The 27553-nt window shown below is 43.0% G+C and overlaps 1 protein-coding gene across 2 annotated transcripts in view; it reads left to right on the top strand.

The window, feature by feature from the left end:
* ssbp4 (single stranded DNA binding protein 4) overlaps nucleotides 1-27308 on the top strand; it is an 89697-nt gene extending 62389 nt beyond the window's left edge. The window contains exons 5-17 of one of the 2 annotated variants that reach the window (XM_034584280.1): nucleotides 3278-3367; nucleotides 15344-15427; nucleotides 18340-18466; nucleotides 18606-18673; nucleotides 19811-19875; nucleotides 20373-20418; nucleotides 20510-20545; nucleotides 20679-20733; nucleotides 22119-22189; nucleotides 22330-22408; nucleotides 22791-22819; nucleotides 22906-23007; nucleotides 24489-27308. In XM_034584280.1, the coding sequence (XP_034440171.1) occupies nucleotides 3278-3367; nucleotides 15344-15427; nucleotides 18340-18466; nucleotides 18606-18673; nucleotides 19811-19875; nucleotides 20373-20418; nucleotides 20510-20545; nucleotides 20679-20733; nucleotides 22119-22189; nucleotides 22330-22408; nucleotides 22791-22819; nucleotides 22906-23007; nucleotides 24489-24569 (933 nt within the window). In that variant the 3' untranslated portion in view covers nucleotides 24570-27308. Of the gene's footprint in view, nucleotides 1-3277; nucleotides 3368-15343; nucleotides 15428-18339; nucleotides 18467-18605; nucleotides 18674-19810; nucleotides 19876-20372; nucleotides 20419-20509; nucleotides 20546-20678; nucleotides 20734-22118; nucleotides 22190-22329; nucleotides 22409-22790; nucleotides 22820-22905; nucleotides 23008-24263 lie in introns of both variants that reach the window. The other variant, XM_034584281.1, reaches the window with a different exon arrangement.
* Nucleotides 27309-27553: the final 245 nt, after the last annotated feature.

Genomic DNA, 27553 nt, shown 5'->3' with positions numbered 1-27553 from the left:
TGTCCATGTCCACACTCTGTGAGTCTCTTATGTTTTGTTCAGAGAGTCCCACAGATTCACACCCTCTTACCAGTGCAGTGCAGTGTGTGTGTATGTGTGTGTGTGGTACTGTCTCCTGGCCCCGGGGCCTGTTAGTTAGTGTCTGGGCCATGCCAGTCAGCCGAGGGATGGAGGGATTGTTTGCTCTGAAAGTGAGTGAAGCTTTAGTTACAGTGGGGGAGGGGGAGATCACAGTGTGTGTGTGTGTCTGTGATTGTTCAGTCGAGAACAGATTTTATGAAACGGATATAAAACTATTAATGCGTCATTGGTCCCTCTCTGATTGTGCAACAAGTCCTCCTCAGTAATCAACATAATGATTCATATGAGCCTTTTACAACCTGCCACGTCCATATAATATAAGATATAATACGTAACAATTCTTCATTAAAATGTCTAAAAAATGACTACACCCATGTTATATATTTTGTATACTTGTGTATATTATCTAAAATGTGTCCAACAATGTTCAAACCCAGTTCAAACCCAGGAAGCCCACCTCCGCTATAACTTCCGAGGCATACGTCATATGACGAAGGAAAACCACACAGTTAGCTAGTCGACTGTTTTATCCCCCTACAGTTTGTATTGGTCACTTGTAATGGATCACGATTATTCATTGCTATTTGCTGTAAATCGTGAATAAAACTTTAATACATGACCTCATCTGTGATCATGATTTGCTCCCGAGTCGCGTCAGGTAGATTTTCATCGGTTATGATGATGAAGAAAACAGCGGCTATCGTCCCACGCTGCTTCTCGACATCATCAAACTGGGTCTTTTGTTATTGTTTCGATTTCGAGATCCCTAGTGGCCACAGTTACATATTGTAGCTTTAAGCTGTTATGTTGATGGTGAGGGAAAGACTGTGGTCATTGTTAGACCAATGCTGATTGTTGTAAGATGTAGGATGCAAACCATTGTCTGTTCCCTCATTTGGAGAAATGTCACAGAAGATTTGCCATTTATATTCTATCGTATTGTTATTATTTACGTAAGATTTGTTAATTTAAGTGTTTGAGCATTTAACCAGTACTGTTGTAATTCCCGAGGACAGTGCAACAGCACAGAACAGAACAGGGCTGTTTGTACCTTTATAATCCGTCTCCCCCAGTGTTGGGAACATCCTGTAGCATGTAGTGTTGCTCCACACATGGCTAAAATTTGTCCTCATTGTAATTTTCTTGTTTTTTTCTCTCTCTCTCGTCGCTCTGGTCATGTGTGAATATCAAACCCTGACAAAGCAGTCATGACCAAACACCGACTGTCAGCCTCGCTGCCTCAGAAGAAAAGCAGAGCAGCGGCTGTCACATCTGTCTTCTCCTGCGATGTTGAAAATCATTATAATTGAGAGCAAGGATGAAGGAAATATTGCCAGAAATATATTTGGAGGCCAAATTCAAACAGGGTTGCAGTACGGGAATGAAGTCTGTTGTATGAATCAAAGATGGCAATATTGATTTACGTCTTTTTTTGTACATTATGCATCAATGTGAAGTGGGTCCAAAGCAGTGTTTAGAATTTAACAAAATCCAACGAGAATGGCACTCAGCAGAGCGCATACCTCCACCAAGGCCAAACAATCCTACATGTCTTTCTAGCTCTAATAAAAATAGTAAAATGAAGTATTCTGATAATCTGCTCCAAATTCAACAAACTCATACGTCAACACTAAAAGTCTGGAGCAAATTGGTTCAAGTACCTTTTCCTGCTGACAAATAAACAGACGAACAGAAACGAGTGGAAACATGAAGATCGTGGTCTCAGTAACAGACCTCACTACTTTGACCTAATGGAATTAGTCTTTTGCAGAGAGTATAATAAAATATCAAGTTCTGAAAGTTGACAGTGGAAACTTTCTAATTTGAATTAGGTTAATCTGAGATTGTAATTTGACCACAGGTATGAATGTGAGTGTGACTGGTTGTGTGTCTCTGTATGTTGGCTCTGTGTTTCGCTTGCGACCTCTGGGGTGTACTCTGCCTCTCACCCAACGTCAGATGGGATTGGCTCCAGCTCCTGATGCATCGCTCAAAGGAGAAGCGATATAGATGATGGATGGATTAGTACTTTGATGAGAAATGTCTTGTTCCAAAGTCAAGAGGAAATCCGTTGTTTGGCAGTATTGTATATTACTGCAGTGCACATTGTAAACCTGGACTGTTTGCTTGGCCTGTGGTGATGCTGGTTGCGGCTTTGTTACTCAAACTGTAAAAGTGACCTGCAGTAATTGAGCCGTGGCAAATAAAGACCGGCTGCTGGTCTCAGTCCACAGAACCCCGAAGCTGCACCACTGCTCCTGCACAGAGAGCTGTTCACCAGTTTATTCAAAGTCTGGTGTAGCTCTACTCTGTACAGAGAACCTGAACTGGAGAATCAGTTGTCGTGAATGCGCCTTTTGTTCTGATCGACAACGTCACTTAAATTGACGAGTCCCAGCCACCGCTGCTACAGAGCGCTGGTCTCCTGTTTATTCAAAGTTTATTCATACTGAACCTATCCCATGTCCAAATCGCACCAAACTCGACACTGCACTTCCCTGGGCCCTTAACAATACACATGACAAGTGTGAAGCTGATAAGATGAACGCTTCTCGAGACATGTGAGCCAAAGACAGACAAAGATTTCTGAAATTAGTCAAGAGATGAAATGGAAAAACAAGTGTTTTGTGTACAAACAGTATCAGTATTGATGTCAATATTAAGTAAAAGTTGACTTTTAACATGGAGAACTAAAATATACAGTTTGCACTTTGTCACATATGGTTTTTAGGTCAACAAACATCTCAACAAAGTAGAGCAAATGTGAACAGGTCGGGAAGCAGTTGCCCTCCTATGAAAGAACCAGGAGTGCTGTGTTTGTATTCTTCTCCCAGTTCATAAGTGTCTGCAGCTGACAGCTTCTTGCCCCATTTTCAAGCTTGTCCTGAAAAGGATCAATCCATTTGTCTGTGGCGTTGCACAAACTGGTTCACAGGAAGCAGAAGCCTTAATGTGTCTCTGAAATCTGCATCTTCACAAGGTGGTTTTGAGTCCTTAATGAAACAATAATTATTATCCCTGAGACCGGATAATCATATCGTAATCAGCTATCGATAAACATTTGTGTAATCAGGGTTGGAAGTTTTATGGCGAATAATATCTCAGGATTATTTTAACACCCCGCTGGTTGCTGTTTTGTCTGAGTTCCGCCCCCAACACTCACTGAAAATATATCTGTTTTTCTTTTTTCTTTCAGAGTGCGGCCGCTGCCCCCAGTCCAGTGATGGGCAACATGCCACCCAACGATGGCATGCCAGGGGGACCCATGCCTCCGGGCTTCTTTCAAGTAAGAAAAAGAACTTTCTCTCTGACTTTATCCCTCACCCACCCCCACCTTCACACACACAAACACACACACACACCCCGACAGCGCCTCCACCCCTCCCCTTTCCACCGCTAAGCCTATCCTTCTGTCTCCTCCTCCTTTTTTAGCCTCTTTAGCTGTCCTAATCCCTGTCCAGATGTGTTCCCTTCTCTGTCTCTCTGCCTCCGTCCCATATGTCCACGCTGGGATTGTTAACTCCTCGTCCTCTGCCTGATGCTGTGATGATGTGCTGACAGACTGACAAGGGTTTTTTTTCTAATACAATGTGTTTTGCACAAATACAAAATGTTGTTGAGGAGAGGAGAGGAGAGGAGAGGAGAGGAGAGGAGGCTATTTTCTCTGGTTTGTGTTGCTTCACTAATTCCTGCTGTCATCACTGTTCTCTGAAGGCTGTCTCAGAGGCTGAGGAGGTCACAAACACACACACTCTCCTCTCCCTCTGTGTTTCCATCACTCTCTCCTCTCAGACACGCACACGCACACACACACACACACACACACTCACACACACACACACACACACACACACACACACACACACACACACACACACACACACACACACACACACACACAATCTGCACAGCGCACGACATGCTGCCAATCAGCCGGTACAAGACAATGCAGGCAAATCGCTCTACAGTTTCACGTTGTATGTACTAATACATCAAGCATAACCAAGTAAATACCCAGTAGAAGTAAATATATAAAACACACACACACACACAAGCCTTATTTGACACTTTGACACTCATTAAACTAACTTTCAAAATTTAGGTTTTGAAACATCTGAACCTACAAATATAGAATCGCTGAGGGTGAAAAGCAAAATGTAAAATTAAATTCACTCAAAGATTTTACTTCTTTAAGTACATTTTAATGTCTCGATTGAAATTTTGCTGTCATGATGATTGTTTGAGTAAAAAAGTAGCTGCAAATCATTTGCAAATATTAAATTATTAGCATTTTTATGAATTCAAATGTATATAGCTGGCTGTGTCTGTTTTATCAGAACAGGTAGAACATTTTCTTTTGATTGTAGTGACACATGAGAAGGTGAAGGACACTACCACCATCAGCCAGTTAGCTTAGCTTAGCACAAAGACTGGAAACAGGGGGAAACAGCAAACCTTACTCTGACCAAAGGGTCACGAAAAATATATGTTAGACCCCATTTTTTGAAATGATGGGTGGTTTTATTACACATAATCGAATAAGCTGCTGTGTGTAGTTTTATATTTACTGTACCAGTGTTCTCATTTAAAATGTAATGCTAGAAAGCTCATTTGATTTCCCCAAAAATCTTGAGAGCTCTTATTTAAAATGTGGTGACAAACGTTGCAGTCCTCACAGCTAAACGTGGTAGTACTGAAATTATTCGTCACCTTATCAGAGAAATTGAGAAAATTAATAGCCCGAAATTTGGATAATTAGTTATACTTCATTTAATTTATCAAGCAAAAAAGTGTGAAATATCATGTGGCTCTGGTAAAACAAAATATGGGATTTGATGACGTCAAAGATGAGGGCTTTGTCACTAATTTCACTAAATTATTAATAAAACAGAATTATAAGTAATAATTTGTTGGAACTCTAATACCTGCGTAAATGTCAACGTCTGTAGTATAGGTTATTGTTCTTCTTATGTAACAAAATAATAACAAATTGCCATTATGCTTTACATACTGAAAATGACTGAGCATGTTTTATATATTTACTTCTACTGGGTATTTACTTGGTTATGCTTGATGTATTAGTACATACAACGTGAAACTGTAGAGCGATTTGCCTGCATTGTCTTGTACCGGCTGATTGGCAGCATGTCGTGCGCTGTGCAGATTGTGTGTGTGTGTGTGTGTGTGTGTGTGTGTGTGTGTGTGTGTGTGTGTGTGTGTGTGTGTGTGTGTGTGTGTGTGTGTGTGTGTGTGTGTGTGTGTGTGTGTGTGTGTGTGCGTGTGTGCGTGTGCGTGTGTTCTGGGGTCGCAGAGAATGTTAATGATATATGAGCAGTGAGCAGGGCAGAGAGAAAGCTATCTGATGGTGTTGCGTGAGCGACATTACTTTCCATAAATAGACCCTGTGTGCATGACAGACAGACAGATAGACAGACAGGCAGGATGGGTAGAGAGGAGACACGCAGAAGAAAGAGGGGGTAGATTCAAAGACGCTTTATTCTCTTCTCTTCTCTTCTCTTCTCTTCTCTTCTCTTCTCTTCTCTTCTCTTCTCTTCTCTTCTCTTCTCAGTAAAACGTACTGGTATAAAAAGTACACTGGGTAGAGGCACAGAGGATCAGGTTATATAAATACGAGATTCGCTGCCTCTAGGTGTCGCACTAGCTTCAGCATCTCTGACTAAAATAAATGCTTCGTCAGCCACACCTCTATTCTCCTTTCAGCCACAACAACCCCCTTCCTCCCTGCTCTCAGTAAAGAGATTTGAAGCCCAGTGAAAGTTGCATCTAAACAGACAACTGAATAAAGTGACCCTGGGAACAGGAGAACCAAAAAACTATCCACATAGCTGCCGTGCGACAATGTATTGGTGCTCCTCTGTGAGACGCCTGGTTGTGTTGTTTTTATATTGGAGATGCTGTATCCTTTTGCAGCCACAAAGTTAGCAAAGTCTCAGCGGGCATGTATGGTGGCTAGTAGCTAGTTAGCATGTCTAAAATTTGAAGCCTAGCCATGCCATGTTGTGTGTAGCATGCTGCATAGACTGGAGGAAAATAAATGAGGTCGTCATGATGGTTGGGGTTTAACAGCACCATGGTGTCAGGTGGCAGGTGACCGGTGTGTTGACAACATTTTGTTCTCTGAAAGACATCAGAGTGCTGAAAAAGGAGTGAAAAGTTGGCGTCCACCTGGTTTTCATGTTTGCCGATGTGATGTGGAGCTATCTCTCTTTATAAACGTTGGGAGGGCCAATGGTCTCACAGGGAGGGACCACAGACTGTCAATAAAGATGCCTCTCCACTGCCTCCCACTGTCCACAAATGAAGCCACAATATCCTGGATATGAAAGCTGCCGTATTGTGCATTTGGAGCCTGAGACTGCCCAGTAGTGATCAGGGGATGGAGCCACAGCAGCAAAGTCTCATCGATACACATGTTAGACCAATCATGAGCCAGTCTCCGCTGTCAATCATGACGTTTCACCCTGTTTTTTTATAGCATCAAATTACTTTTTAAAACTAAACTTACCAGAAAAAAGAGCACTTGAAACATCAGTGTCATAAGAATGACTTAAAATCACAGAAACCATTGTCGTGAAAAATGTATTTGACATGTACTTTGACTTTTTAGTTTAATCCATTTCCCATCCACTAACATGGAGGAGGGCCAGACTTTTAAATTTTATATATCTACCCTTTAATGTGTCTGAGCTATATCATATGGTATTTTTCAACTTCAACCACAGCTGAAATACACAGACTCCCGTCTTATGTAGCTGACGCTCACTCCTTGGTAAAGTGATGTTTGGAATACGCACTGAAAGGCTACTGAGTTTTCTATAGCTCATTTATAGATGCAGGTGAAGGGGAATTTCATTCAACATTCCCTCCCACAGATTTTACTTCTCTCTGCTCAGAGACACACTGGAGGTGAGGTCAGTTAAATGACAGTGTGAAATGTCCATGTTTGTATGCTAGAGATTCAAGATTCTTTATTGTCATTGTCCGGCTGCCGACGACAACACAATGAAACTGAGTGCGAAAGACTGAAATGTTTATTAATGTGAACACTGCTTTCAAGGCAGACTTATGAATGGATTGTATCTAGTTAAAATGAATTTCCTGTGTTCTTTAGTCATCTCTCATCTCTGGGTCGGCGTTCTCTCGCCACCTTTCCCTCTCTCCTTCGTACGCCTGGCATTCCTCTCCATGACATTTTCTCACTCTCTCTGTTTCCCTTGTCTTTGAAACTATTATTTTCTCGCTCTCGCACACACTGCCTCAGTGACACATGCTTACTCACCGACTCTGTTGTGTGTGAACTGTTTGCATGCACTCTCCGCGAGTGTGTGTCTGTTGCAGACTTTAAAAAAAAATTTCTTTCCCCCAGTTGCACTAGCGCTGTAATTAGGATAGGTGACCCCAACACTGTTATTGGCTACAGTCCTGGGAGAGAAGGTTGAGGAGGCAGTGAAGGAAAATGGAGGTGGAGGTAGGAGGGGATGGTCCGCTCCTATGCTCCCCTAATATGTAGCTCAGAAGACGAGCCTGACATCGGTCTCCTGCAGCGAAAGAGAAGGATGATAAAGAGAAAGACATGATTTAGGCAGGGAAAAGAAAAGAGAATAAAGGCTGCAAGTGTTTGCATTTGCCATATAAGCCATCTCTTCTCTGAGAAAGTCCATCGCTGCTGCATCATGGCCCTCTGGGGAGGACAAGCAGAGGGGGGGAGAGGACGAGGGGGGTGCTGGGTGGGTGAGGGGGGTGTTGGAGCAGGAAGAGACGGAGTTAATGACAATGAGGAGGAGGAAAAGAAAGCGTGGGAGAAGAGAGGACGACGAGATTTCGGAAAAGTCTTTCAGAGATCACAAAAATACCAGCTGATGACAAAAGTGGACAGTTGATGGATTCACCTCCCATCTGCTACGTGGACAACGCTGAAGTAGAAAACATTAAGGCTACATCCACACTACTACGATTTGGTTTGAAAACGCATTGCCACTACTACGGATACAGTTTTAGAGCGGCTAATTCCGAGAAGTTTGGAAACACTGCCGGCCCGGTTTTAGTTTGAAAACTTGAACGCTTTTAGTCTGGAGGGACAGAGATGGAGATGTTAGTAAACAATGACGTAGACACGCTGCTTGCTCATTGGGTCTTTTCGTTCATGACGTAGCCTCTGCTGATTTCGTCGGGCTCCTATCACATGAAACCTCTTCCGGAAGAAAATAACCAACATTAGCTTTGCCTATCAGTGTAGGACACAACATGCATAATAATTCCTCAAACGTATAACTATGGTTGTAGCCTAAGATTTGCAGTGTAGTTTCTTTACAGCGTCAAATGCGTGCTTGGACTGGATAGTAAGAAAATCTGGAAGAAAGCAGCATAAATAAGAGCATTAGGCTTCTGTCCAGGGAAAAGCAAATTAGATAAGATGTGCTCTTTAGAGATTTATGGTCCATCTGTCAAATAATGCCCCCCCAAAAATCCCTCTTTGTCTACCTACTGATCTACATGTGTATGTCAGGTACTCAAAAAACTTAATGTGCTCCATTAAGTCTATAAGCCAGTTAGGGTGGGACGACGTCTTTTGACTAGACTGGAATCGCTCCTCCTGCCAAAAAAAAAGAGGAGAGAATTCAAAGTCAAGGGCAGTGTGTTTTACTGCAGGTAATTGCGGCACTTCAGAGACAATACCAAAATGCACAACAAGAGGATTAGGTTTGATTACACATTTAAGAACAAGCAACTTGGGTATCAAAGACAACTTTAAGAACCTGTTAGAAGCTGACACATGGCAGCCACATGGTGAATCAAGGAGACATCTGCTCCCTGTGATCTATTTATCAAAGTTAAGACTGATCTCTGGGTTTGTTCTGGGCAGTTGTTTTACAAAGATGCAGATCATAAAGGTGAAGTGGGTTTAGAAAGGGAACGGGAGACTGAGAAACAGGCAATCAAATGTCACATCTCGATATCTGTTTGCAGACGTGATGGTTTTTGTCTTTCACATATGAAGAACGCAGCAGGAGATTGTTTGGGTCAGACGTGTTCACAACAACAGAAACATGTCTGTAACATGGAGGCAAGAGGAGGTGCCTATAGGTAGAGCATACGGGAGGCAGGCCATGATGTATAAATCACGTGTTTTTGTTTACAGCACATCAACACCAGCGTCAGCCCTTATTACCAAAAGCTCTGCCATCTCATTGTCTTTCCAAGTTGACATCTTCACTGCCATCTTCTATGTTTTTCATCCTGAGATATTTTGTTTTCTTCTAGTTTAGCGATTGTCAGGTGTTCAAAGCATCATCAACACGCCCACTCGTGAACATTTTCCTGCTGTATTCTCGTACGGGCTCACCCAGACATTTTGCCTGGGGGAGTTGGCAGGAAAAGTGCAGCAAAATAGCCAGTGCAACTGACTCGCTTGTTTGCGTTCTCACATACATTTTCTGTCTGATCAGGGTCAGTGTTGGTCCTTCAGCAGATCCTTGGTTTAGATCCAGGATGACTGAGAGTCAGAAAGATAATTATCTAAGGTGGATGTGGCCCCAAACAACGAATATACCTATTGCTTGCAGCTGAAATCCAAAGAAGTGAAACATAACTGTGACTCTGGGACCACTGGACCAAAGACATCCACAGATTTAGCATAAAAAGCTCAGTGAAACACTTATATTTCTACCATATCTGAAATTCACAGAGCTGTGAATGGGACATACAAAAAGACAAACACTTAGGGACCAACTTTTCACGTCTGTTGAAAAGGCTATGTTCATATCATCACTGCTTATCCTGGAGAGGACAGCGACTACAATTCTCCTTAACTGACAACTTGAAATTACAGAGCAAATGTCTCCTCTGTCCATTGTCTGACTGTTGCTCCTGTTCGGCTGAGTTCAGACCTGTTTGATAACAGTCCCTACTGTTAAACAGTGTTTTGACTGTAGCCTTTGTCTCCTGCTGTTCATACTTCATCCCTATCAGCAGCATGTTTCTGATACGGCATGTTTTATCTGCTCAGGGGCAGACGTGAGAAGTTGCTACGAACTGTCTAAACTTCAGGTGAACGCTCCTCCTAGCTGAGGAAGAGGGGACCACACACACACACACACACACACACACACACACACACACACACACACACACACACACACACGCACACACACACAAACAAACAAACAAACGTATATTTTACATCATTTGCTACCTTCCTATGGCTGTAAGCATTTCATGAGCGTCCACAGAGAGAATAGTGTGTTCCCATCTCTGAGCTGACGCGTGGCCATGCTATATACAGTGAGCGAGCAGGAGACCTACTGCTGCCACCGCCGCTCTCTCTGGAATGTTAGCAAGGAATGACAATGAGTGTGCAGAGTGTGTGTGTGTGTGTGTGTGTGTGTGTGTGTGTGTGTGTGTGTGTGTGTGTGTGTGTGTGTGTGTGTGTGTGTGTGTGTGTGTGTGTGTGTGTGTGTGTGTGTGTGTGTGTGTGTGTGTGTGTGGTGCTGTCCCTCCTGGCTTTGTTTGTTGTGTTCAGTGATGCAGGCTGCTTTGTGTTCTTGCTCTCTGTTTGTGTGTGTGTGTGTGTGTGTGTGTTTGTGTGTGTGTGTCCAGTAGTTTCATGGCAGTTACACACTGCCCTCTAGTGTTACAAGAGGTAAATATGAGGAGAAAACTCAAATGACTGATATTCTTCCATCCCTCTCTCTTATACACATAATCTCTCTCTCTCTCTCGCTCTCTCTCTCTCTCTCTCTCTCTCTCTCTCTCTCTCTCTCTCTCTCTCTCTCTCTCTCTCTCTCTTTTAGTGGTCCATCAGGGGCAACGGTGTGGGTCTTCCTTAAGCTGAAATGAGTGGTGGGTAGGCGAGGGGGGTTGTGTTGATGGGTTTGTGGTACTGTGCCAAGCTGTTATCTCCTTAGCCGGGTAGAAAATGATTTTATTAATTGCTTCATTTAACGCTCCCCATGTTCCTCCTCCTTCTCCCCCGCTCTCTCTCTGACACAAATACACAAACAACACCACGCAATCACACACGCACGCTTGCACACACTCTGAACCCGACCAGGCTACTTTTCAAACTCGCCCCGTGTTATACCTCTGTGACAGTTGAAATGTTCTGTCTCTGCGTCTCTCTGCAGGGACCTGTAGAGAGAACAGTGCAGCCATAAAGGCCATATGCTGGCCCATTCAGATGTAATAGCAGGAAGGCCCAGGGAGGCCCAGCCCGAGGAGCCGTGCTCCATTATGGCACATTATAGAGAAGACCAAGAGACGTGTGTGTGTGTGTGTGTGTGTGTGTGTGTGTGTGTGTGTGTGTGTGTGTGTGTGTGTGTGTGTGTGTGTGTGTGTGTGTGTGTGTGTGTGTGTGTGTGTGTGTGTGAGTGTGTGAGTGTGTGTGTGTTCTGAAATAAATCTGTTCTTGTAGACAGTTTATGTGGACTCTACTCCCGTTTTGGGACAAAGACCTGGTCCCCAAAAGATGAACTATTAAGTTTTACAGTTAAGACTTGAGTTTTGGTTATTAGGTTAAATTAAGGGTCGAGGCTCAGTAATGTAGTGATCATGGTCACAGTTAGTGTACGGCTTTGGAAAATTAATGTAGGTCAATGCAATGTCCCCTTGACTAAAACTGGTGTGTGTGTGTTTGTGTGTAGAGGGGAAGCAGACTGCTGCAGCTGGGTCAGTGCAGCCAGACCCCGCAGGGATGTCTTGTTAGACACACACACACACAGAGCGGCCTGGCAACAACAATAACCTCTGAGGTCAGACAGAGCTAGCGCTGCATTAGCCCCAGTGTGAACCTGCTGAGAGTCAGAGCGAGCCAGTACAGCTGGTGTTAACCACCCAAAACATACACACAGAGAGTGGCTGAACAACCACAGTGGCACCGCTACACACGTCAAACGTCAGCTGTGCCAACGCACTCAGAGAGAACACTGTATGTGCAACTAAATAAACATTTCCACACTGGTGAATAGATTATTGACCAGCTGCGTGTTGTCTGGCTGTCGCTTGACAATATCTCTAATGAATAGATCAATGCAGCAGAGAAGTAAACTGCCATGTTTATAAAGAACATACAAACCTGGCTGCTTCCACTGTCCTCAACACTTGTTAGACAAAGGGTTACATGAATAAGTGCTCTACTCATGAATGGCATCATTTAAACGTGTATGTACAAGCTCCTTCCTCCTGCCAAAACCTGTGTTCTTATACAGTGTACCTGGCAGCGCCGCCGCACCGTATCTGCGCCTGTGGGAACACACTTGTTTCAAGCCGTCAGTCAGGCATGTTTATTTTCCCACTGTAGCAGCGCCCACAGGTTCCTGGTGCTCGGCGCTGTCGGCGCTCCACCGCCACAGCCACGCCAGAGGAGCGCTCACACAGGGGGGAAGGCGGCACAGTGGGCAGGGTGGGAAACGATGAGGGAGAGGGCGAGCAGGGAGGGAGATTTAAAGTGAGAACGTGTGCGTGAGAGTGTGTGACGCAAGAGAGATGACTGTATCCGAGCAGCTGCTGCCTGCATGAAATATGATGCGCTCAGGTGAGGAGGTCTAGACTGTTGTGCGGTGATATTTGTGTTATTGCTGAAATAATTAATCAGGAAAGTAAAGGGGACAATTAACTCAACAAATTTTTTTTTTTTTAAGTATTTAAAAAAAATGTACTTTGGCATTCATGAGGAAGAGATTCAAAAAAATGTTGTCCCTTGCTGATCCATCCTGGCAGCAGGAATGTCTCGGGAATGCATGCAAAAGTATTTAAGCATGTTTATAAGAGCGTGTGTGTGTCTGTGTGTGTGTGTGTGTGTTTGTGGAGGAGTCTCCGTTGTCAAGCATGTCATTGTATTTTAGGTTAGGATACCTTCCGTGTTACTCATAAAAACGGTGTGTGTGTATGTGTATGTGTGTGTGTGTATGTCAGGTTATATTGCACACTGGTAAACCCCTAATCCCTCAGTTTTTCCCTGTGATGCTAGATACACATCTGGTGAAGCAGAACACTCGGTCAACACACACTCATTGTACAAACACAAACACATACAAACCAACACACACACACACACATATGTATTCAGCACCTGAGAGAAGTGGGTCCTGATGTCACCTGTGAAAAGAAAAGACAGATCTCATATTCACAGTCGTCACTATCTTGGTTGCACAACACACACACACACACAGCTATCTGTAATGTAACACTATAGCAGAGTACCTGGCGGAGGCGCTGACAGACTCGTAGATAAGCCTGGTCTGACAGTGGGTGGTCCTCTTCCCTCTGTAGTGATGTTCAGGTAGATCTCTGCTGGAGCGGCTGCTGCAGCTGGAGTCATGTGAGGTAACTGTAGGAAGAGACAGAGGTCAGAGGTCACACACTCCTCTGATACTGAATTAACCTTAATGTAATCAACCCTGTTTGTTTTGAGGGACTGGACTCAGGAAAGGGTTCATTTACTCACATTCTGACATTGCGGTTCACATACCAGTGACAGTCTGAGTGCATTTAAGTGACAGAATAATTTCAGTCTGGGACTCATTTCTCTGTGTTGTGCTGTAATGATGTTTGATTGGGTTCAAATATTTGGCCCTTCTGTGTGAAGGGAAAACCAGCAGCAGGATTAAACTTCCATTGGTGGACAGCAGCACCAAGCATCAGCATTTAAAAATAAGACTTTGTTGGAAAACAACCTGAAATATACTTTGTCGTAACTACACAATTGTAACCGAACTTTGATTAAAGTCCACCTTCTGCATTGATCAGACCTCATCTGGAAAATGAACAATTCCTGCCCATGGAAATCAATGTGAGCGTCTGCAAATGTCAGTGAAAAATCATTTTACATCCACTCCTTATTGATGTATCAGAAGAGATATTGTGTAATTAACACACTTAGTCTGGACATGCTGCATTTACTCCCCGAATGCCAATTACAGCTGCATTAAGTGACGCTGACCAATAGGGGGCAGAAATATTGTATAATACAGTAATTTACCAGAGTTCGTTAGAGCTGTTTTTCAAAAAATCTAGGTTGAATGGATTTGACATGATGCATTTTGTTCGAATGTAATCGAGTGGCTCCCGCTCTGCTTGTCTGTGGCGCCTCCTCGGTGGAATGCTGACAGATGAACCGACAGATTTGTTTGAAAAATGTAGTTTCATGGTACAAAGTCAACAAACAGCCTTATCTTTGTTTGTTACCTTGCTGTCTACGATGTAGAACCCAGTATACTTCCGTACGCTGCTTCTCAGATGCTTTGACTTCATGATTGTCCAGTATGGAACAACTTTGCTAGCTAGCGTCCTCCATGCAACAGGTCAAACTGATAGTGAGCGCCCTCTGTTGGAACACGAGGCAGACTACTTAGAACGGTCTGATGCGCTTCTTGACTGTACATTTTGAATTTGAACATTTTGAATATGAACTTTTCACCTCATGTTCCAATTAATGTTTTAATTTGGATTGAAAAGGGACGGCCCTTATGTAGATACACTCATACACTCTGCAGACAAAACACAGCATCATGATCTCACTGGACTTTGGTTTCTTGCCACATGACACACGTCTGCTCAATATTTGTGTGAGATAGTCGTTACATCTTTCCATGCAGCCATGCATTTGTCTCTCCTCAGTGTCACTGTAGTCGGGTATGATGTCATGCTGGTGTGTTCCGTTGTTTTCTGTTGTGGGGTTCATGAGAGCTGTTAGAATATAATCGTACTGACAGGCAAAACCGAATTGTGGCTAGGAAGTAGCCAGAGATGGCAGGAGTTTGGTGTTGATTCTCAGCTGGACTGGCAACTGTATTCAACCATTTCAACAACAACTACTGCAAATAGTTATTTATATGGAAGCATTTGTTTCAGTAATATTGTCAGAAACATGTATAACTGCAGGTTTCAATTTATGTGAGAATGTACTTGTGCATATTATATGAATGATGCTTTCACTTACTTTATGTGAACTAGTGCTCTCTACTTAAAAAAAGTACAAATGATTAAATTATGAATTTCTCACGCAAATTATTACCTATACTATACTTGTGCTATTTTTACAGAAGGTAAGGGAGAAAACGATTTTTTGGCATGTGGTAGAAATTTCCTTTTAAATCTCATATCCCACAGTGTTTTTAATGAATAACCCCAGTGCTCACCCTGTCAAGGGATATATTGTAAATTTGTTTAATTTAATCTTTTCTAAAGCAGATCGCCAGTATCTTTGCAGTAGATTGAGATCTCTCTGTCCTTCTCTCGTCACCAGGGTCCACCAGGATCTCAGCCTTCCCCTCACACACAGCCTCCCCCACACAACCCCAGTAATCCCATGATGGGACCTCACGGACAGGTAAGACACAAACGTTAACTCCATCCTTCTTTTCCTTCCATCCTTCTCACTCACTCAATATCAATTCATTTACATTGATTGGCACGACATTTACATGCTACAATCAAAATATCATAATAATAATAATAATGTAAAAAAAACAACAACAAAAGTTAAAGGGGAATTCTGGTGTTTATAAATGTGGGTGTATAAATCAATGATACTTACAGAAACTTTTGTCAGTGGTGGTAGTGGCTACATTGTAACCCTATGGGGCAACTGTGACAGTCCATGAAATGTCCACTTAAAGTGCTTTCTTTCACTTGAGCGAGACGTGTAATTTTACCAGACTCTTAGCAAAGACCCAGAAACAAGAGCCAGACCATTTTTATTGGTAAGTGGACTGTCGCTATTTCCCCATAATATCTCAATGTACTGTACTGCTGCCGTGTCGCAGCTGCCAGCGGATGCGGTTCAATGGACCTATTCTAAAAGTCTAAAGGTGCCATTCATTCATACACCCACATTTATAAACATAGGGCCCCATTAATAAGATACAATAATGAAGTGAATAAAGGAAATAAAATACACAGTTTGTAGTCCAGATAAACAAATATAACAACTATAACAAATAAAGAAATGGAGACAATGCCAGTAAGTTGATGATGCTAGAGTATCTATTCACACGTTTCCTACAACCAGAACGCTCACTTGCTCACTCACTCACTCACTCACAGTGTACAAACAGCGCACGGGTCGTTGTTGTGCTAACAGACAGGACAGGCAGCATCCACGATGGTAGGCTGGATGAATAATTTAGCGGTGTTGGCCCAGCTGTAAGGAGCGGAGGTGCATCTGGAGGGCCTCGGCTCTCCCTCAGCCCAGCACTCACCATCCCATAGTCCATCAATAGACCATTAATATTGCAGCACAGCCTGACACTGTGCAGCTCTTTGTGCACAAACCCCACTACAATAACATGGTCTGGAGAGGAAGAGGAGAGAGGGGGGGGGGGAGGGGGGGGGGAGAGAGAGAGAGAGAGAGAGAGAGAGAGAGAGAGAGAAAAGAAAACAGTAGTAAGTCTCTTCTCCGATCTCACCCCAAGGGGTAACTACACTTATATAACTTGTTCTCCACTTATGCACACACACACACACACACTCTCTGTCATAGGTCACCTTCAGAGAATTTACATAGACTTACATTCATTTCCTCGTCATTATCTTCACCTGTCCAGAACATAACATACAGTATATAATTACCAGTGAAAACCAGTCTCATCTTGTCATCTATTTGTGCTGCGCTTACCACCGAGTGAAGATAATAACACGAACATTATTCTGCTGTTCATGCTCCGTGACAAAAACACACAGCTCTCACCCAATCCACATTCAAATCAGCATGTTTCCCCTTGATACTAAAATATTTGCATTGACTTTTGCAATTAAATCTCATCGTCTGACAGAAAAATATGGCTCCGCGGCTGTGGGCATTTGTAGTTGCGGCAGCGCACTCTCACAGGTAAATGTGAAAACCATCTGTCCGGGGCGCTTTACATTATTCACCGGTTGTGCTCTGGCACTGCGTGTGTCCCGGCCAGCCTGTTCTCGTCCCCTCTCCGTGCTCAAACATCTGTCTCGGTGGCGTCTTCAGTTTCTCGCAGTTTGGAATCACACCATCCATGCAGGCTGTGTTTTTGTAGCACTGCTGTCTGGTGACACACATGCACACACACGCTGTGGGAAAACGGGCAGCAGCACAAAACAGGGAAACGTTCAAGAAGCAGAACAGTTCCCACTCATACTCCTTCTTCCATCCAACTGTCATGTTTCTCTCATCTTTTTCTGCTCCACCTCCCTCCCTCGCTCCCACATTGTTTTTTTCCAGGCAAAGTTTCCATCCTTCATGTGTTCCCCCTCTTATCTATCTTCTTTACCTTCACCCTAATGGATTTTGCCACCTGAGGTCTTAGCAAAACTTAGCAAGCCCCCTCTTTCAAAAAAACTTCAACAGTGCATTATTCTTCAACACAATAGCTCCCCCTGCTGATCTGCAATAATAACACACCAAGAGGGGTCAGGTTAGATACGGTGAGCCATTTATTAAATAAGGTTTTTCTGTGTTTGACTGGATTCAGATATTTGGCCCTTCTGCCGTGAATAATTAGTTTGACATGGAAAGATTTCTGCTTCTGAATTGGCAGGTACAGGTTTGGTTTGGCAGGTACATGTTTTATTTAGGAAACTAATATCATAATTATTTACCTGTACAAAAACGCCTAAATATAGCAGATCTGTAAAAAAACACAATGAATAGTCCATGTTAAAACACCAAAGAGCGGATGTACATTATATGTGATGTTATGAAGCTTGAATTTCACAATAACAGTGGTATACTGAAATATATACACGTCTATATAAATAGATATTGTCAGTATATCTTTATGCATGTTTTTTTTTCACGTTAAGTAAAGGAAATCTTTTGCATATTTTTGTGGACATAACTCTAGTGTAGAAAGTTGGAAGTGCAAATATATCTGTGCTATTATAAGGCCTGTTTGTCAAGAGTTATAAGAAGTATTTCATCCCAAAATAATTACATAAATAAATAGAACTCAGAAGAGTGCATACCACAGCCAAGGACCAATAGTTTCACCATATGTCATACACTCATAGATATCAGTCCCTTGATATGTTTTCACCAAGATCCATTAACTATTCTCTTAGATATTTGTGAAAATGTCAAAAAACACTATCTTAAAGAAACTGATTAAAAAAAAACGGACCAATACCACATCTTTCCACTAAGTTTCGTAGTAATGCATCCAGTAGTCTTGTGTATGCTGCAAACTAACAGACAAATAAAAGGTGATGAAAACATGACCTCTTTAGTGGAGGTAATAATAACTAATGATCATCCTTTCCTTCCTGCAGCCATTCATGTCTCCACGGTACCCAGGTGGCCCCAGGCCCGCCCTCCGTATGCCAAATCAGCCTCCTGGGGGCATCCCCGGGTCACAGCCTCTCCTGCCAAACAGCCTGGACCCCACCAGACCTCAAGGTAAAGTCGCACATGCAGTGTTATTTCAGAGAAGCTGCACTTATGCAGTCTCATGCCGATCTCTGAGTGAGCTGTACAATTATTGCTGATGTGAATAGTGCTGTCGTGCTAACAAGCTGCTCTCCATGTCTCACCGCAGGACATCCAAACATGGGAGGTCCAATGAGAATGAATCCCCCCCGAGGCATGGGAGGGATGGGTCCACAGGTAAGCACCAGTCATATGACTCGCTCGTACACATGATAACACAAAGGGCTGTGAGAATAAAGCGAGTCGTGACAGTGGCTCATGTCCTTTATTGTTTCCAACCCACTGCACTCCCACTGTGCAGCTGCCGCACACACAGATTTGGTCATTGACAGTTTATGAACAAACCCAATGTTTGGTTACCCTTCATTCAGAGCCACCATAAAAGCAGCTATAATGTCAAACCAGCAGCCTATAAACTGCATGCGCACTATCCGTCTCCTCTGCTGAGGAGAAGTTTTGGTTGTGCCAGGCTCATAACTTTTTGCCTTTAAATGTCAGGAGCGCTTTGATGATTAGCTTGGCTCCGACCAGAGCCAACGCCAGTTCTTCATGTGAAGTCCTACCGTCTCCCACCTAGTGTGACGGACTCAGACTGAGTGATCCGCCACCAACACAGTCTGACCACTGCTGCTTTCCTTTTATCGATTTTATCATCGTCAATGTGATTCAGCGTGTACATGAGATGCTTAAACAACAGCTCCATTTGAATCACCATCACCAGACAGCTGCTTCATTCTGCACCCGACCACCTCCTGCTCCAACATCACCTCGCACAAAGACACACACACACACACACACACACACTCTCCCTGTGCCCCCCGGCCCCTCTCTGTGCCACCCTGGCACGGTGACTTTGGCAGTTAGTGCACCAGCAGCTGGTGTGGCATCTGCTCGACAAGTGTAATCGTCTGCTGAACAAAACTCTTCCTCTTAGTGGAGCTGCTCTCTGGCCTGCCCCCATACTCTCTGTCTCTCTCACACACACACACCCAAGTTCAGGCATGTAGCACCAGCCAAACCCGCCTGCTGGGCAGCGATGAAAACAAACACACAGAGGGGAGCAAGAACACATAGAGACACACATGCAGAAACACACAACATATACAGACGCACACACACACACACACACACATACACAGCTGTCCACCGTCACACACAGCCCACTCCAGCCAACCCACACACAGCTCAAACGAGCGCATAATTAAACACTAGTTAGTGGGAGACATGATCACCACTGACCTTCATTAAGATTCAAACCTTTAGACGGAGCAGGTGCGAGGTGCCGCGCTGACTGTGTGTTCCTCTCTTCTGCAGAACTACGGTGGAGGGATGAGGCCTCCTCCGAACTCCATGGGGCCAGGGATGCCGGGCATGAACATGTTAGTAGACTCAAAACAAACTTCTATGATATTTGACAAATGTTACTCGCAGAGATGAGCCTGTTTTAGGTTTTTTTAAATTTATTGTTGAAGTCTCACTCCAGTAGCTTATTAGACAAAATTACATACTCCAAACCATCAAAGTTCACCTGCAGCTGAGGAGCCTTTTCCAGCCACTGAGCCTCACCCACAAGTTGACAGGATTGGTTCTTTAGGTTTGTGACATCACAAACCATGGCTCTGGGGGTTTTTTTTGTTTCCTGCAGTGTTTAGGTTAATTGTCACGGCGTTGACAGCTTATTTTACTCTAAATGTTTCTTATAACATAAAAGACTCGGGGACATGATAACTGTAATTAGGGAAAACATAAAGCTCAGGTTTGGACACAGAAAAACAGAATGCTTTTTCGTGTTTGGGTCGGACTCGGTCAGAAGATTGTGGCCCCGAGCTGCACTCTAGTACCAGCTTCTCATTTCTACCTGTGTTTGCATTTCCAGGGGTCCTGGTGGAAGAGGTCCGTGGCCGAACCCCAACTCAAACTCAGTGAGTCGCGCTCTCTCATGTCTTAGTCGTCCGTATGACTGTGTTTACAGTAACCGTGTCTCATGTTCTGTTTCATCTGCTCTCTCCATAGATAGCATATTCATCTTCATCTCCAGGCAACTACGTGGTAAGTATCGGAATCGTGTCCGACCACGGGCAATAAATTACCTATCACGCTGTGATATCTCACAGGCACGCTGCCATCTACATGCACTCAGCGCTCACTTCTCTCCTTTTCCTCTCGCTTCTTCACCCCTCAGGGCCCTCCAGGGGGAGGCGGCCCACCAGGAACTCCCATCATGCCTAGCCCCGGAGGTGAGTTACACACTTCACTTTCCCTTCTGACTTCTGCTTTTATCCAGCGTTCACTGAAGGAGGGCTCTGTCTCAGAAACATCAAACCCGTTCTCTGTCAGATACACGTCTCTCTTTGGGAGACAGGCAGAAATAGGGCTTTAAATACTGCAGGAACTGAGCCTTTAGGAATATTTTTCAGAGTTTAAAACATAAAAAAAAGGTAAAATATTGCACTGAATGTGACATTATTCAGTATGTGACATGCATGAAAAATTTTGATTTGGTATCAGACTTTTTGTTACTATTCTCCACTTAAGGGACATTCTGCAAAACATGTTTCACAGTGAAGACAATTACAGCATGAAAGGGAAGCAGAGGCATGTCTGTCGGCAATCAACTGATCCGTCTCCACTTTGACCCGTCACTCTCATGTCTCTGTGGAGGATTCGCTGCAAACAAAGCACTGTGGGCAGATCGCCTGTAGACGCTCTGTTTCTGTCGGCCTGCGGAGAGCTTCTTTTTGTATCCACTATTTATTATTTATATACGTACCTCTATTGTGATCCGTTACCGGGGCAACCTTTTGCACAAAACGCTGCTGCGCACACGTACACCGGGAGAGGAAAACATATTTCCACTGCAGTCGCCAAGACTCTGCGCGCACACACACACAGACACACACACAAAAACCTCTCTCAAAAATGCACACCTCCCACTCAGTATTGCCCCCCCTCCTCCAGTCACGACATAACAAGTACATTCAGGGAATCTAACAGGCAAATTTCATCTGTTCACACCGGACATTAAAATGTGTCCTGAATGTGTCTCCTGTGACCACTTGTGATCAGATCTCACTTCTCCGCTCTATGCAAATACCAGGTCTTCTTCTCAACTTACTACCTTTAATGCCTGATCAAGGACAACTCATCCCTCTTACTCTTTTGAGGACAGACACATGAGGAGTGACACAACATGTACTGTTTGATAACTTGGTCTAATCTGCTGGTTGGTGAATTAAAGATATTGTGTCTCTTTTATTGGACATTGCAGCGAGTGTTGTGCAGATGGACTGAGAGTTAGATTCACCATCATTTTGTCCTGGCACTTAAAGTAACATACAGTTGTTCTCTGTCCTGTTCTGCCAAAAAAAAAGAACATTTCTGGGTTCTCTCTGGCTGTAAAATAAACAAACTACCAAATTACACTGAAACAATGCTAAACACAGTGAAAGACAGCGCCCCTCCAGTGGCCTCAGCTCATTATTTCTCATTTTCCCCCAAACCAACCGGATTGTTTGACATTTTTAGACCAATTGGATACAGACAGAGATCAATATAAGTATTTCTGGAACAAGATGTGTTACATTTGCCTGATTTTAAACATCCAATTATTTTCTCTTCATAGATTCAACAAACTCGAGTGAAAACATCTACACAATGATGAACCCCATCGGCCCTGGTGGAAATAGACCTAATGTGAGTCACATGGGTTTGATAATTTTTGAATCATAATAAATTGCATCAGTTTTTTTATTTGTACGTTTATCTAATTCATTTCCAAGCATGAAAAGAGCAAAAATAAATGACCTCCATGAATTTTCTTGTTATTTGACTAGTTCCCGATGGGACCGGGTCCTGACGGGCCAATGGGTGGAATGGGTGGTATGGAGCAGCATCATATGAACGGGTCACTAGGTGAGTAGTTGAATATAATGTCCAGTGTGTGTAGCCTGTACGGAGTTTGTTCAGAGGCCTTTGGAAGTAAGACTCTGCCCCCCTGTGACTGACGGAGGAAGTGTTCTCGCTCCTCTTAATATTGATCACAGCTAAAACAGATTAGTGGGGCAGTGAGGAGGGCAATTGATCCTGTAGATGGGTGAGACGTGGCCAGTGAAGCCAGCAGAGTTGCTGCTCATCTGTATCTGAAACAAATGGCTCAATTAAAGGCCATTAGCAGTGAGAGGGCAGGGTCTTTCTGTTTGCACTGGATATCCTGGAGTGATGTTAAATTAGCAGCTGAGGATCTGCTAACAGTTATAATCACTCAGGTTCCTCTTGTTTTATTGTCTCACCACAGGCTCTGGTGACATGGATGGGTTGCCAAAGGTAAGACGAACTAACCGATTGGCCGTCTTATTTGTGCGCTGGTTTGTGAGTTCTGCTTTCTTATTGGTTTGTTTCCCATGTTGTAGAATTCTCCCAACAACATGGCAGGCATGAACAATCCCCCCGGCACTCCGCGGGATGACGGCGAGATGGCAGGCAACTTTTTAAACCCATTCCAAAGTGAAAGTGTGAGTGTCAACAAACATTTTAAGCTGGGAACAAACAGAGAATATGCTCTCTAACTGTGATGAGGCAGAGAGTCACATACAGTATTGAATCACTTACTTATGCAGATTACAGTATCTGCACAAATGTCCACTTGTATCAAGCAGCACATTCAGATGTATCCACTCACAAGAAATCAATATACTTGATACAGTTGTGATGGCTCCAAAATGAAATCCCAAACCACTGCATTGTGTGCCAACTGTCTGTGGTGAGTCTGGTTTCTCAAAACTAGACTTTGACTGTGACTCACATCAATCTAAAAGGCATCCAGCCGACATTCAAATCCTACATTTATCCTTTGCACTAAGCTGTCTGGTTCTTGACTCTCGTAAATAAAACTAATTTGCCAAGTATTCTGGGTAAATGAAGGCATATTTCGAACTAAAAAAAGAACAGCTGACTGTGTGGAACCACTTCTTCATTTGACTCCATTAGAAAATATTAAACCTTTGAGAACAGTCCACAGTTACAAGGTCATCTTTCTTTGGAGATTTAGCAAATATTTGTGTGTTTGTGATACAAAATCTTTTGGTAGCTCAAAAATCTCCCCTCAGTGCAGATCTGTAGCAGAGCTGAGAGGCCTTGCTCAGGAAATCTAATAGATTATCCGACATATTTCCTTTTTGTAATCTGGTGCCACTGGTCAGCAAGTGGTAACGATTGTTACCGTGGAAACCAAGGATGTAGCGTGGAAAACATTTTAAAAGTCTTAAATATGTTAAAATAGCTCTTAATTATGTTAACGTCCATTTAACGCACAAAATCTGATCTTTAAATCAGCCTCTGTGGCTAAATTCGGTGTCATGGTCAGTCCTGTAGTGTCGTGTTCCCAGCTTCACCTAACTCCAGTACAACAACATGCATGCACACGAGCATGGAAGAGAACCACATCATATGCTTTCTCTGACGCATGGAGAGATTGTCATATCGTGATTAATGTGAGACTGACATTTTGCCACAGTATCTTCACTGTGATCTGAAACCCCCTAACATTTTCTCCTTGGGCTGGACTCTGCTCTGCTTGCTGCTGGTTTACTGACATAGGCCGTAAATTAGAAAGGGTTGTTTGTTTAGTGTCATGGCTGCTGATACTGGACATGGCATTTAGTTTAGTTAGAGGTTCATGCTTTCATCTGTAACTGGGTAGTGAACGAGGTTTAATATAGTTTTGGCTTATCTTTTCTCCCCTCCCTCTGTTTTTTCTCTCTTTTTACAGTATTCACCCAACATGACGATGAGTGTGTGATTTTTATTTTTTATTTTATTTTATTTTATTTCTTTTTCATCTCCCCCTTATCCCAATCTCCCTCTCCCGTCTGCCCCGGTGCATCTTGCATTACCTTCCTCCCTCCATCCCACCTCCTCCTCTTCTTCCTCCTCCTCCTCCTCCTCCTCCTCCTCCTCCTCCTCCTCCTTGTGGACGGTGTGCTGCGCCACACAGCACCTGAGGATACCCCTGGAAAGCAGGACTCCCCATAAGGCCCCCCATCCCAACGCCTGCAAAATGGGTGTGAGAACATGAAAACGGCGTCCAAGCAACATGAAGGGTCTCCTCTCCGCTTCTCCTCGGCTGCCGGGCCCCAACGAGGGGCCCTCGGACAGTGATAGCTCAACCTGCTCCAAGCCCATCTCTCCCAAACGCAAAGCCTACCCCTATGGGTGTCATGACAGCCCAATCAAGATGCCCCCATTGCATCTACCACCACTCTATTAAACCATGCTGATCATCACTTATGAGGGCATGCAGTAGTTGACTGACAGGGCGGGGGTGTAAACCCTCGTGCAGGAATGATATTAAATAAGAAAAAAAAAAAGATGAACTGATGATGTTATTTTGGGGCAAGAATGGTTTTCATTAAATGTTTGTATTTTGTTGTTGTTGTTGATGATGATAATATTATTGTTATAATTTTCATAATTGATTATAATTGATTATTCTACTAATGTAGTTATGATTTCCTGTAAAGGGCACATTTTATCTCAGCAGCAGCATCAACAATGACAGAATAAGCACACACTCGAAAAAATGCACAATGATTTTCTGTTTACATGATTTTAGGTTATTTGTTGTTTGTTTTTTTGTCACCGTCTCATTTGACGTACCTGTCCTTTAAAGTTCCTTCCGAACTTGTAGCTCGTGTCTTTGCCTTCCAGATATTTGTAGCAGCATTTTCCATAAACTATCAAACCAAGAGAGATTGTGATAATTGATTATAATTAAGAAGTTTTTGTATCCCAGCTAAAACGCTCCACACAGTCACAACAAATTGCTGTTTTCTGGTTCAAGGTGTCTGTTGACAGGTGCCAGCATTTTGTGGATCCTCTCGTCTCCTCTGTGGATTTCGTCTCGTCTGTAAATACAACAATAGCTTGTATTGTGGCTGTTTTATTATTTGTTATTTACAAGTTGTCTGTGAATCCTGAAATTTGGTTCCTTCCCCCTTCATCACGTCATTTGATTTCAGCCATTTAATGTGGACTCGTTCGAGTGGCACTGTTTTCCTCCCAGGACTCATTCTGGTCTCTCCTCAGTTTTTTTCTGGACTGTCAGGGAGATAATCATGAGGCTTTCGTGCTTTGAGTCTGGGTTGAACTCGCAGATCCCTTATGATCCACTTTCTGAACCCAGGCTAAACAACAGTCTCCTCGGAGCTCCCATCGAACTGTTCCCTCAGCGAGTCTCTTGCGTGTCGGATAATGGATGCAGAGGATTGGACGGCTGTAGCAGTGCTGCTGATGGGAGCAGAATGACGTCCCTACGGGTGTTAACAGGCCATTCTGCCACATTATTCTAAAGAAGAGGAACAATTATCAGATACTATTGTGGTGGATTTATTCCTATTTTTTGTGGATTTTTTTTTTTTTTTTTAAATGTATACAATTTAGGAAAAGAAAAGAAACTTAAAGCCCATAAAATCTGCACACAAAGAGAAGCCTAGCTACATGTTTCACTATTTAATTTGTTTCTTTCTGTTTGTTTTGTACTCTTGGCCTGATAAACTCACTGTTTCAAGGAGCACATACTGTGTTCAAACCAACAATAACTAAACAACCAGTGTAGCCTCTATGGTTGATGGGGGTGTACTTATCAATTTTCTGATATCAGCGTGAACAGATTGAACCCAGAGTTCAACAGGGTGGTCTCCAGGTTTTTGGCTGTCAGTGGCCCGGGAACTCTCTCCAGTGTTCCTTCAATTTAGTGACACACACCTGCCTTCTTTTCCTCTTTCCTCCCATCCCTCACTCCCTCAAAACCTCTCTCCCTTTCTCTTTACTTTCTCTTTTTCTGTAAATACTGTATAATGCATTTTGATATCATTGACATGTTTTGATATGTCAGTCACTACCAATGAATACAGCTGAAAGTAAATTATAAATAAAACTGTCCATGTTTTTCACAGAGATCGGATGCGGTGACGATTTGGCTCGCGTGGCTAAATTTCCATTTTAAAAAATGTATAGAAACACAGTAACACAATAAATGCAGACTGTATGCTAAAGACTTGTTTGGTTGGGGGGAAGATGGGACAGAGAGAGGACAGGACAGAGAGAAGCAAATGAGCTGCGGCGTCCTCGCTCTGCCCTCGTCTCCATACGCTTCAGTTTAAATGTTACTATTGGCTGCGATTGATCGGAATCGTTTTTCTAAAGGGCGTCTTCTCACAAGAAAAAACATGTGACCTCATATTGCAGTTTTTAATATGAAGGATTTTTATCAATTTAAGAACTTTTAAAAAGGAGAAAAACACTTAAGAGAACCTAATTTTAAATTAAGAGTAGATTTAAAAAGAAAAAAAGTAATACTTATGGGGAAAAACTGTGTCCTTTGCTATTTACTCCTGTGATAGCTTTGTATAGATTGAAGCTCTCTCACTGATCCTCTCTCAGTCCTCTGTGTATATCGATCGTTGGCCATCTCTGTACTTCTATTGTGATGTATAATACTGTACCATTAGGAAGATTTGCTGGTCGGGTGGGGTGGGGGAAGGGAATATAAATGATGCTCCTGTACCATTCATGGTCCTTTCTGATGACACGGCAGTATTCAATATGAAGCAGTCTGTCTCTTGGGTTTGCTTTGTATTTCATGGTAGGATAGTTCAGAATCTTGTCTTAGGGACTTAGGTGTCTTGTGTAGGTAATAAAGATGTTCTTTGTATGTTTCTTTATATTGTAAAGTTTCTTTAGACTGAAAGAAAAACAGATGATTTGCTTATCAAAAAAGAAACAATGCATCAATAATAAATGTCATTTGATTTTTCCTTGTTGTTTGAATCTCTTCCCCTGAGTTCTTATTGAGCTTTCAGGCCCTGATCTAGGCAGGGCACACAGATAAGTTATATACAATGTAACAAGTGATCACTTTAGTCATGTTCATCTATAAAAAATAACTTCCAGTGGAGGCATCCTTTTCAAAATTTTGAAAATGTGAAAGTATATTGTTTTCCGTTAGGCTATATGATGACTCAAATTACTTTACAAATCAGTAATAATAATTATCTGGGT

This window comes from Hippoglossus hippoglossus, chromosome 4, assembly GCF_009819705.1.
Source record: "Hippoglossus hippoglossus isolate fHipHip1 chromosome 4, fHipHip1.pri, whole genome shotgun sequence".
In the NCBI taxonomy this organism is placed as follows: Eukaryota; Metazoa; Chordata; class Actinopteri; order Pleuronectiformes; family Pleuronectidae; genus Hippoglossus; species Hippoglossus hippoglossus.
This window is presented reverse-complemented; position numbering and strand designations above follow the sequence as displayed.